The 12,636-nt window shown below is 42.7% G+C and overlaps 1 protein-coding gene across 2 annotated transcripts in view; it reads left to right on the plus strand.

Annotated features, from left to right (window-relative positions):
• The first annotated feature begins 405 nt into the window (after positions 1 to 405).
• LZTR1 (leucine zipper like post translational regulator 1) overlaps positions 406 to 12,636 on the plus strand; it is a 34,641-nt gene continuing 22,410 nt past the window's right edge. Inside the window, exons 1-9 of one of the 2 annotated variants that reach the window (XM_055820045.1) lie at positions 406 to 638; positions 723 to 785; positions 897 to 953; positions 1,621 to 1,700; positions 2,085 to 2,193; positions 3,591 to 3,674; positions 5,170 to 5,227; positions 5,818 to 5,957; positions 6,908 to 7,109. In XM_055820045.1, coding sequence (XP_055676020.1) covers positions 463 to 638; positions 723 to 785; positions 897 to 953; positions 1,621 to 1,700; positions 2,085 to 2,193; positions 3,591 to 3,674; positions 5,170 to 5,227; positions 5,818 to 5,957; positions 6,908 to 7,109 — 969 coding nt within the window. In that variant the 5' untranslated portion in view covers positions 406 to 462. The remainder of the gene's footprint in view (positions 639 to 722; positions 786 to 896; positions 954 to 1,620; positions 1,701 to 2,084; positions 2,194 to 3,590; positions 3,675 to 5,169; positions 5,228 to 5,817; positions 5,958 to 6,907; positions 7,110 to 12,636) is intronic. The other variant, XM_055820046.1, reaches the window with a different exon arrangement.

Consider the following 12,636-nt stretch of genomic DNA (forward strand, 5'->3'; position numbering starts at 1 on the left):
TTCTACGGTTGAGAAGAATCTAAAGCAATAGTCTTAAAGGTTACCAACGCCGTCCCAGGAGGTACAAGCTGCCTGTTAAACTAGAACCAGACGGTGGGATGGTGGCTGCCACCCTCGCGGGCTGCGTTGTCACCAGCCAGCAGAGCAGCTGGGCTGAGGCTCTGCAACGAGACTTTATGCACATTCATGAGTATTGGTCATGGGGGACTTTGTTAGTTTACTTGTGGGGCGGTTTTTTTTGTATTGACAAATCAACGCTTTTCATGTATAAACCCGCCTGCCTTCCGAGTCTTTGCGGAGGCGGCCCCGGTGCCGCTGAGGGCGGGCGCGGGACTCGAACCCACGGCCTTCCGCTGCGCGGCCGGCAGCGAGCGGTGCATGCTGGGTCCGTGCGGCGAGGGGGCGCGGGGCACGCCGGGAGCCGTAGTCCGCCTGGCAGCGCCGCGGGCGCTTGGCCGGGCCATGGCGGCGGCCGGGGCCCCGGCGGGCGGCGCGGGGCGCTCGAAGGTGGCGCCGAGCGTAGACTTCGACCACAGCTGCTCGGACAGTGTCGAGTACCTCACGCTCAACTTCGGGCCCTTCGAGACGGTGCACCGGTGGCGGCGTCTCCCGCCCTGCGACGAGTTCGTGGGGGCCAGGTGAGTGAGGGGCGTAGGGGGGAGGGAGGGAGGGGAGGGCGAGTGTCCCGGCGGCAGCTGACCGCCGCTCTCTGCCGCCCGCAGGCGCAGCAAGCACACCGTGGTGGCCTACCGCGACGCCATCTACGTCTTCGGTGGGGACAACGGGTAAGGCCGCGGCGGGCCTGGGGGGAGCAGGCCTGGGCCTGCGGGGCGTCAGGCCCGAGGGGCCGGGGGCCGAGGTCAGCGGGCTCAGCCGCCTCCCGTTCCTCCCCGCAGGAAGACGATGCTGAACGACCTGCTGCGCTTCGACGTGAAGGACTGCTCGTGGTGCAGGTGGGCCGCGCTGTGCGCTCCAGGCTCTGCCCCGCTGCTGGCAGCACCGGGCGATGCCTCTTCTGTCTGCAGCTCCTCGGGCCCGGGTGTAAAAGCTGGGGGCTCTACCAGAGCACGCGAGGGGAAGTGTCACCCCCAGCCCTGGGGCTGTCCCAGCTGAGCTCTGCAGGCTGCTGTGCAGCTGAGCTGTCCGGGAGGTTACTGAGTGCCCCCACACAGCTCCTGCCAGCGAGCGGGTGCTGAGCACCACAGGGATGGGCAGTGCCACGGGTGCCGCTGTTTGTACAGGCTGTGAGAGCACTGGGAGGATGCGCAGGCAGAGGGACTGGGTTACTGCAGACCCTCAGGGCAGGAGAGGTGCGGGGGGTGGGGTGGGGTGGGGGGGGTGGGCTCACAGGTGTCTTTGCTTTGCTCTGGAATGTGCAGTCTGTTGTCTTACCTGTGCCTCGCTCTCTCTGCCAAACAGCATCATGTTTGTAACGGTTTATGCTTATAGTAATAAGTCTGTCACAAAATCTTAGTATAATTAGGAAACCAAAACTGTGAAAACACTCAGGAACAGTAGAGTAACTTTTCACTATTGGGGTTTTTTGAATCTGCAAGATAGCTTTGAGTGCCTGAAGCATGACAGGAATGTTTGATTGCTGCTGTTCTAAATGTTGTGCAGGGCTTTTACCACGGGGACCCCGCCAGCACCACGGTATCACCACTCAGCTGTGGTCTATGGGAGCAGCATGTTTGTGTTTGGTAAGACAGCAGCAGATTACAGTTGTGCGTGTTCAGAATGATAAATGTGCTGGTACTATTGTTTTGAAAAAAGAATGAGATATTTTTAGGAAGTATAAAAAGAACTTATTCAGTAGCAAATCCAGTACTTTTTATGGCTGACTGTGATTTCAACTTTAGCTTAGAAATACTTTTGCTGTTTTGTCTAAAGTAAAGAAGGCTTGGAACTCATTACCATAGTGTTTCTTTAAGGGTAGGAGTAGAGGAGAAGTCTCCCACCTGTAGTAGTCCATTAGCCAAGTACCTTCTCCTTCTGCTATCTAAACTTAAGTTTTCTTCTAATATAATGAGTAGAAGTGCGTATGCTCTATTGCACTTGAGTCTGATGGAATTATTGTTGCCCAGGTGGCTATACTGGAGACATTTATTCCAATTCCAACCTGAAGAATAAAAATGATCTCTTTGAATATAAGTTTGCAACTGGGCAGTGGACGGAGTGGAAGACTGAAGGAAGGTAAGGAGCTGGCATCATTACCACACTCTTCAAGGGGACTTGAGCGTAATTCAGGAGACATTTAAAACTGCATCGTTAGAATTAGGTACAGTGCTAATAGTAAGGCTGCAGGACAATTTCTGCTGTACTTTCTTGATTAATTTTTTCTGAAAACTATCTTCTGTTCTGAAGGAGTTTTTTTGCAAGGCCTCCATTCTGTAGTGTACCACCTTGGGAATTTGACCAAAATTTATTCCCCATGTTTCTTTTCTGTGACAGAAGGGATGAGAGGAAAGGGAATTTTTTCTTTTGAATTGTTTCTTTTTCAAGGATAGCATAAAATCTGTTGATACCTCATAGTTAACAATTTAGTTTTATCAGAAACCGATTTGAAGCCTGTTTATAGTTAAAGCTACACATTCTTTTCTGATTAAAGTTGGACTTGGAGTGCTCTGAAATGCACACACTGCCTTCAGGCACCTTAAGGTGATGTGTGTTCACACAAATTCAGAAGCGGATGAATAAATTGATGAGATCTGTTTGGATCCTGTTGACAGGTTCCTGAGTTCCAGCTTTCCAAGGCAAAATCAAAACCAGTAATGTGTTGTGCCCATTTCAGGATGTTATCTGTGACACTGATTTTGACCCAACTACTCAATGTTTACCACACCCACATACGGGACATACTGTGTCTTTACCCACAAGTTCATTGTGTATTTGAAGTTTCTCAAATGCTGATTTTAGTGGGGAGAGGTAAAGGAACATTTATTTCTGTGATTTGTAGAAAGGGATGAGGAATGCACAATCCATTCTTAAGTTACCGTTGCTCGCCGCTGATGAGCACATGCTATGTTTTAGAACGGAGGCAACGTGAGTAATTTCTCTTTCTCGTTATTGTCTGACTTTGGACATTTAGGAGAGTAGTTCTTACTCATATTTTCAAACTCAAATGTCCTTGTCTTTGCCTGTAGTTACAGGTGTGCATACTGCACAAATGACCTCAGACAAGCTAACATTACGTCTACTGGATGTAATAGCATGAGTGGATTGCCACGTTGCCGTAATGATAGTGCTGTTAATTGTCCCGCTACTTAGCTACTTTCCATAAAATACTTTTAAGGGTATTTAAGGCTTGGCAAGGGATTAGTTGGGCTTTTTTTCCCCAGTTGGTTTTTTTCTGTATTCATTAAGGTAATTTTTATTTAATTAAGGAAGCAGAGTGTAAAATTCTAAAACATACCTGTCGGAGGCTTGCTTTGTGTTTTGAGGATGAATGACAGAAGCGATTTCCTGACTTGAAGCCATTTTGTGTAGGGGACTTTATTCTTCTTACACGTGCATTTTACTTGTCATGCAGATCTTCTTCTGATAGCACCTCTGCAGGCAATTTAAGAATTTTTTAATTTTCTCAATTGCAGATTGCCAGTTGCGAGGTCAGCTCATGGCGCAACAGTGTATAGTGACAAGCTGTGGATCTTTGCAGGATACGATGGCAATGCACGGTATGTGGTGGGATCACTCTCTCCTTTGGTGCTTTTGTAAAATCCCAGTCCCTTGCTTTTCAACTTTATAGAGATGTTTTCATATACCAAGTGCTTTAATACATAACTGTAGCTTTGCAAATCCCCCCCCCCCCGTTGTTAAGCATTACATTTTTGCAATTCACTGTTTCATGTTCAAAATAAGTATGTGTTTAAAACCTAAAAATATGGTGGCTCAGAATGGCTATAGGGTGTATAATTTGACACTCTTCTTGGCTGTAAAGATGCTAAAGGATCTTTGAAATTTGGCAAATGAGCATTTCTCAAAGATAGCCACCATGGGTCTTCTGATGTTGCTGATGGCTTACAGAACAGAGCATGTATTTTCTTTGAAGTTGTATGACAAAACTAAGAGCAACACGTCAGCTTTTTCTCTGATAGTATGTCATATTATTTAGGTGGAAGGGTGATGAGATTTTGGATAAGAAAAGACTGGAAATGAGTGATACTGAGAAGTTAGGAGAGTCTGGTGCTTTGTCCCAGATGGCATCTCTTTGCATTTTCTGTTAGTCTATCAGGGAAGAATCAATTTTGAGTACATAATATTTTTTTGTCTTGATGAACTTGAGAAGTACTTTGTGTTGGTGCACAATATTTGCATTGTGAGAGCATACAGAGATTGCCACAAACTAGGAGCTGCCTCAGTGTGCTGGGTTGCCTCCTCTTCAAAGGAGAATCTGCAGAAAAGTTACCAGCTCCTCAGAGTCTCTGGGAGAACTGCTGTTAATTGGAAAAACAGATAGGATGTTTTCTTTATTTCTGGGGGAGGAATTGGAGAAAGATGCATAACGCTGTGGGATTGCTCAGTTCCAGCTTAGGGGGTTCCCCAAGGACCCTGGGTAGCTGGAAGGAGGGACTGGATGAGAGGAGCTGTCTAATTTACATTAAATATGTCTAATCACATCAAAAAATGTCTTTTTGTGGAACATGAGCCTCCCAGCAGATTTGAACAAAGGAAGCATCTGTAGTTACTGTGAGTAACTTGTACTGGGAAAAGCATTGTCAGATACATAGCAGTCAGCAATGTGTCAGGTTACCCACTTTGTCCTCTATGTATTTAAGGTAGGATTCAGCCACATAAATGATTACTGTGGTCAGTCTCGGGGGTTAGCAGGGATGAGTAGAAGGCAGCAGGGTAATAAGGGGTATTTCTGTAAAAATCCTAAAGGTTAAATAGTTCAAATCCTTAAGCTCCAGGCAGAGTTGCTGTGTGCAGCTGTTAACTGTAGTGTACTTGTAACCAGAAGATGCTAAAGCCAGCTGGTGTGGTGTATAGAATTCAGGTATAGGGCAAAAAGATTCTAATAGGTTTTCTTCTGCTAGTGAAGTAGGAGATTCTTCCTGTGCAGAAGAAGGAAAGCCAGTAAAATAGGGTCTCGGTCCTTTCAACACCACGAGCTAAAAATTACTGAAAATAAACTGTTTCAAATAATGCATTTTTTGTGTTATAACATAGGTTAAATGATATGTGGACTATTGGGCTACAGGATAGAGAGCTAACATGCTGGGAAGAGGTAAGAAGTTTTAATTCCAACTAACACATAGAATTTTCCTGTTTGGTTTTCATGCACAATTATTTAAAATTTCCTATGCTGGACTGCACTGCTTTCTCTTCATAATGTATTTGTCACACAGGTGAAAAGAAACAGTTCAAATTTGATTTTATTTGTGTATATGGAAAACCAAGTGTATATTAAAGTGTGACTTTTCGCTTGTGAATCTGTGAACTGGACCTGGACTGCCCACGGTGGCTTTGCTATGTCCCCTATAAAGAGGGACTGCATTTCCCACTTTAACCGCTGCCGCAGGCTGGGAGCTTTGCTGGCTGGCTATCAAGATGAGGGTCCTGACCCTTACAGTAGCAGGGGCTTTAGAAATGTGACCTCCCATCCTTTTCATCCATGATAAAATTAGTCTGTGCAGACATTTAAGCACAGCATTAGTTGATTACCTGTAGCCAGATTTACAGGGACTTGGTTGTCTGCACACATTGCTGCCATGTGGTCTGTCTTATCTGCTGATGCATGGTCCTGCAGCGTACTGAGCATGCATAGCTGCGCACTACAGTAAGACATTCGTAATTTTGAACTTCATTATCTTTCAGATTGAACAAAGTGGTGAAATTCCTCCTTCATGCTGTAATTTTCCCGTGGCTGTTTGCAAAGACAAGATGTTTGTTTTCTCTGGCCAGAGTGGAGCAAAGATTACCAATAATCTCTTTCAGTTTGAATTCAAAGAAAAGATGTAAGTGTAGACAGTTAAGTTGTGCAAAATCCAGATAATCCTTGACTACTTGAGTTGAGAAATGCACATACCTAAGGGTATTGAGGAAGAATACTGCATCTCATGATGAGGAAGGGTGGATAAGGTAAAATATGGACTGTTTTAATGAGATGTTTTCTCACATGCATCAGGTTGGTCTTTTTCAGCAGATGAAAATAGAGTAGATTAAACAGTGAGTACGAATCTTAGTGTATTCAGAATGGGATGCCGAATACTACCTTACTGAAAGTTGTTCTATAAATACCTGACTAGAACCAGAGATCCTGTGAAATACCAGTTCATAGTGAAATCACTTGGAAATGTAAAATGCATAGTATTTTTTAAAATCTTGAGTATTCAATTTGAGATGGTTGGTGTGGCTTTCTCAGAATGTCAACCATTGCTCTGAAAATGTGGCCCCTCTGATGGGTTAAAAATGCTATAAAGTGGGAATGCAGATGCACTGGCCTGTTTTGACAGCCTGGTCTGTCTGGTTACTGGCTGGAGTGGAACCACAACTGCAACAACGACCTTGGCTGAAATCGTGCTTCGTAGTGAGTAAGCGATACCAAAATGGGGTATATGGTATCAGGACGGTGCCCTTTACTTAGAAGGGGTAGCTGTTAACATGTGTTAAAAAGATCACTGATTCCTCCCTGAGTTGTGGTCTTTGAGCTGCTGGGTTTTACATAAATACATCTGGGTCAGGGAATCATACTGCCTTTATCACATTTTCAGTTAGAAGTTTAGCAACATGGAGCTGACATAAATCTCTGGGAATCCTGCAGGATTAGTCGTTGTCTGTCTCATGCAGGTTCAGTAATTACTGTAATAGAGCTCCTCTTCTTTATTCATGCAATCTGAGTGTTAGAAAACTTACTTTGCAGAAAAGAATTGTAAAAAAATACACTGTTTCATGTTTAATGTCTCAGTTGGACACGAATTCCTACCGAGCACTTACTTCGAGGCTCCCCTCCTCCTCCACAACGGAGGTACGGCCACACAATGGTTGCATTCGACCGGCATCTCTATGTGTTTGGTGGTGCTGCAGACAACACGCTGCCCAACGAGCTTCACTGCTACGATGTGGACTCTCAGACCTGGGAAGTTATCCAGCCCAGCCCAGACAGCGAGGTAAAACTTTCTGGTCTTGATTTTTCCTTTTATGTTCCGTCTCTTTTTGACGTGGTTTTACTGTCAGGCTACGGACGTGTTTTTGACAAGGACATTGACATTTAGCTAAATGGTAGTAGTTCCTTCCCACCAGTGGTTAAACAGATGGAATACTGTGGGCCATAGTTTAAAAGCTAGTCAGTGTCGACACATCTAAAACTTTGCTTAGTACTGTTAAAAGCAATGCCATAAAGCACTTGTAATCCAAGTTATGAGTCAATCGTTATTTGACAAAGATTAGTAATGAATTCACTGTGCGGGCCAGTGGTTGTGTGGCTGACTTTGTGATGCTGTTGAAGCAGAGTTCAAAACTAGACAAGGTTTTGATTATTTCACGGTAATAATGCCTGTGTGCGTAAAATCTTAGAAATTCTGTAATTATACAGAATAGCATTTCCCTTTTAGGTCAAGTGTAAAGTGCTTATAGAGGTATGACTGTAAAATAATAATAGCGATCATAGGGAGGCTCAGAAATGGCTTTTTGGAACATATTTGTGTTAAGAAGGTAGATAAATTAAAAAATGTAGGTTCTTTACATGAACATAAAAAGGCAGTAGACCACAAAGGGCCAAGTAAAACCCCAAATGAGAAAATACTGGGGGGGGGGGGGGGGAAGTTAATGGTTGTGTTAATATATTTCTCTTGGGCTACTCATTACAATTAAGTGATTGTGTGATAAAATGTAATTTTTTTTTTTCATAGCGCACTCATACATACCATCTCTGGGATATCCTGGTACTTCAAGTTGAAGTGCTGAGGTTTTGCAAGCTTTCAGTACACGTTTCAGTTCACATTTCAGTAAATGTGGTTTCAGTGGCCTCTGGTCATTTCATTCCCAGAATGCACAAAAAAGTAGGTTTCTTGAAGCCTGTACAGCTATGCATATGTCCTGAATTTAGAATGGTCATGTTGACTGTATTTGTTAATTTTGATAGATTTTACCTTAAACCATGTTAAAATACTAGCTGATTTAATAGTAGGTTTAGTGTGTTAGCTAAATCTGCAGGGTAGAAATACTTGATCTTTGTGTGTTGTTTAAACTGCCGAGATCAAGGTTATAACTTAGAGATTAATATTATGTGTATTATAATCAAATGCAGATTTACTAATTTTTCTAGAATTGGTATGACAAGTGCTCACATCCTTGACTGTCGCACCGTATTTTAGTTTGTTTGCAAAGACATGTAACTCGGCATTTGATGAATAGGAAAATACCATTTATCCACTGCTCTTAAATTAACAAAGCACGTGGGCCTCATTTGAAAAAAATATTTGACAAAGTATTTCATAGTAGCCTATTTTATCTTTGACAAAGCTGCTTTATTTTCACATGAAATTAATAAAACTGCATCTCCAACTTTTTAAAGATACAGCTGCCTGCAGGAATACAGATCCCGTTCTGATCCTAGCAACGTTGTCATTTGACACTTGACTTCCTCAGTCATTGGCTCTTCCTCATATGATTGCTTATTGCTTTCAAGAGCAAAACTACTCCTGACGGTGTTGTAAAACAGCATTATTACCTGACTTATCCCTTGCTAAATTTCATTTCATACTTCAGAGCTCTTTTCTTGGGCTGTCTGTAATCCAGGCAGGTGTCTGTTAGCTGCATGTGTGGTGTTTTGAAGTTTCTTTCACAGTTATAGCATTTAGAGACTCATATTGTAGAAATAAAAAGTAAGATTGAAGCTCAGCTGAGACACGTGAGAATAAATTTTCTTCAAAACTGATTAACTGCAAGATCTGAGAGAGCTTTGGCGATTTAAGTAAGTTATAAATGATTTTGTGTGTTCTGGAGTGATAACTGGATCATTTCATAGAATTGTTTTCCTGAAGTTTCTATGAGCTTTTGACAGACTTTTAACAGTGGCGATGAGTCTGTAATACTGTACTTACTATTCCCAGGACACTTTGAACTTGAAATTTCCTCTTGTCCGTGTCTATGAATGTAATTATTCACATCAAGTTGAAGCAAAATAGAAGATGATGAGTGCAGTGCTGTCTCAGCGCTTGAAGGATTCTGCTTGTGTGTGAGGTGATGGTGACCTGTGTTACTGTGCAGCAGGATAATCTGTCTTGGCTCTTGATACAGTCAGGGGGTTTCCCCTTTTTCTAATGGATGGATTGTATAGCATGTGTTCTTTGTGTGTTTTTCTGTATTATGTTACATGATCTTAGAAATGCCACGATACGGCTTTGCTTAACTGTAGCTAGGTTAACTTTCATACTTATCATCATGTGATGTATTTCCATAATTCTTAATTCTTTTGGAGTTTAGCGTTGAGTGGGTAAAGCCTCTGGAGTCCAAAATAAGAAGGCCTGGTGCTGATTCAGCTGTTAATTCAGCAGTGATTTTTACAGTGCTTTGCAGAAGAGATTTCTTATGCTGAAGGAGAGTGACTGCTGCCATTCCAGTCCTTCCCATCCTCTGAACTAAGATTAAGCCAGCCCCGAGACGCTTTTTTCCAGGTAGTGGCTTGGACTTGTCAGACCTGTGCATGCCAGTGACAGAAACAGGCTGTCAGGTAGAAAAGGCATTTCCCCCTGCTACCCTGTTATGGGCAGTGTGGAAGGTGACAAGTTGCATGAGACTGAAAAATCTTGAGGTTTTTACCTGGAAAAGGTGGCACAATTTGAGCATCAATAGCAGTGGTACAGGGTGGGTTCTGGGAAGGTTGTAGAAGCAGTTCTGGAGGACAGGCAGCAGTCAAGTATTAGGCACTGCAGGTGGACTGAGGCAGTCCTGCATTTTCTGGATTTGGGGTAAACAGGTAGAACAAAACCTGGAAACAAGTCTGGCAATGGACCTGTTCTAATTCTTTGCCCAGGTCTCTCAAAATTGTTCACAGTGCCACGCTGTGTCGTGGAGGATCGGAAAATGGCTTAGTTGGTAGAAGAGGGGAAACTAACGTGGAACAGGTCGGTACTTAAAAATAAACCAGGAACTCCTATTTTATGCTTTTAGGATGTCTCCAAAATGAATATCAAGACAGGCTTTTTGAACTGCACAGTTGCAATCCATAGCTTCTCATACTGTCATCTTGACACTGTAATATATGTGCATATATTTTACAGAGCACACAGAGCTATTCTGCATCTTTACTGTTAGATGATCTTCACAGTTGGGGGTTCTACTTTTCTAAGGCAGCCAGAGGAGTATCACGTCTGAGTCCATGCCTCCTGCATAACACTGCCAGAGCTTCCTGAGGTGCTGGATTTCCTTTTCACAGAGCTATCAGAGGATTTAAAAAATAATTTAAATAGATTTTTCTTTTTATTGGCCTCGAGTTTTCGTATTGAACTCAAAATATCCTTGGCTTTCTAAAGGTGGTTGGAACGGCATAAAAAAATCAGCAGGCAGTAAGAGGGAAAATGCCCCATCTTGCACAGTTGCTCCCCAGCAGACAGACACGCATGCATGCAGCAGTTACGGTTTGTGCTACAGCAGAGGAGTGTTCTGCAGGGAGTGATGGAGGAGCTGGAGGTCTAGGAGGGGTGCACATCTGCAAACACAGTCCTGCAGAATCAAAAGTGATGTTTGGAAACAGCTGCTGCCTCGTAGGGGACCAGGTGTCACAGGAAGAGGAAGAAAATTCTTATTCCTCGCAATGCTTGAAGGAGGTTGGTGGGTAGTGACACTGTGAATCACTCCCTTGTTACCAGGTGAGTTGCCGTTACATTCCCCCTGACTGCAGGTACTAGTGAGCAAGCAGGTACTAGTGAGCAAACTGTCTTTGCTTGTCTCAAACTTGGCCAGTGAAACATTTTAGTCTCACAATTAGGCCTTTCAATGCCAAGAGCAGTAAAAGTTTCTAACTTTCAAAGCTCTTAATTTTTCTTTTAATAAGCAAAAATGGAGGTTAATGTGTTGGTAATCTTCTCTTGGCTTACTTTGAGGCACAGTTCTGGAGTTTTTCAGATGGATTACAGTGCTGTGGTTTGTGGGCAGCTAGGAAGGATTAAAAGGACTTAGTCATCCTACTGTGGATGAGTCTGCCACAGTCTCCCTGTGCAGAGATCAGTTACGCCTGTTGAGGTATCTTCAGGCAAAAGAAACGTCATTATTATGTGAACAAAACCCTGAATTCCTGCAGTGAGGCCCCTAACAAGATCTGCCTCCAGATGTGTAGCTGTCAGGGTATCATGTTTTGCTAGGAGAGATAAAATTTAGCATTTCACAGTCCAAAGAGAAGACTGGTACTTTTTATGTCTATAAATAATAGATAGTGTTCAGACTTGCATCCTTTTTAGAAAATATTTGTTAAAAATTTAGAATCTTCATACCAGTGACCTTTTTAAATTTGTGCTTGGTAAGTTGGAGAGAGACATCTTGAAAATGTTGGTATTTATAAAAATCTGGTTGTCACTGTAACTATAGTTAATATTGTTGCACAACTCGATTTATGTTTGTCAGGTCTACATTCATAACCTTTCCAAGGGATGTATATTACATGCTTTTATTGAATTCTCCTAGAATAAGCAAAATGGAGACTTAGTGGATGATAGGCAGAAGGAATGTATTTCTGTAGCTCACTCACTGGTAAGAAATTAGAACAATACAGCATTAACATGACTCACATTAAATGGGTATGAAGTTGGATAACTGAAAGATATGAAATACAGTTTCGAATGAGGAGTAGTTACTCTGCTTACGTCCTTTAGGGACTGGTTGTTATCCTTGCATTGCCATAAACTTTTGTCAGTGACCTTAAGAAAACAAAAAATCACAGCTTTCCCCTATTATTTACTATTTGTCCAGAGTTTTGCCAATTAACAGCTAAAGGAACAGTCCACTCGGTGTGATTTGGATTTCCTCTTAAGGTGTGCACAAACAAGATGTATTTCAGGATGTGTGTAAAGCAATACATCTAAGAACAGGGTGTGTGGTCTGTGCTTAATGGTTTCCCTTAGAGTATCCCTGGAAACAATGACTTCAAAACTTCAGTAATTGTGGGAAGCTGAGAACAAGCTCCCTGCAATGTAAAATGGCTGGAAGTGCTGATGATATTCTTGGCTCCAGAAGCCGACATAGCATAATATCATTTAGTACCATAAATACATTACCCCTATGTTTATTAGCTAGATCTTCCAGTATAATATCTCACCATCTTGTGTCCGCAAATCGAGGAGCTTATTCAGAGAAGAAATCTGAAAATGACTGAAGATTGGGAAGCACAGTGACCAGCTGTGAAGCACAGCCTCTTTTAGGGAAGGTTTAGGAAATTAATTCTTCACTGGTTACCTGGGGAACAGAGGCTTTTTAATCTATTGACAGAAGATAAAGCAGGATCCAGTGGCTTAAAGTTGAAACTAGAAACATTCAGACTAAAAAAGAAAAGGAAATAGAAGTTTACAAATTGTGAATAATGAGGCTAACGAACATTTTATCAGAGCTTTTTGGTAGATTCTTCACTATGTCTAAACCAGGATTTGCTATTTTCTAAAAAGAAAGCTTTTCTAAAAGAACGGCTCCGTTTCAGTACTCCTT

This window comes from Falco peregrinus, chromosome 16 (genome assembly GCF_023634155.1).
Source record: "Falco peregrinus isolate bFalPer1 chromosome 16, bFalPer1.pri, whole genome shotgun sequence".
In the NCBI taxonomy this organism is placed as follows: domain Eukaryota; kingdom Metazoa; phylum Chordata; class Aves; order Falconiformes; family Falconidae; genus Falco; species Falco peregrinus.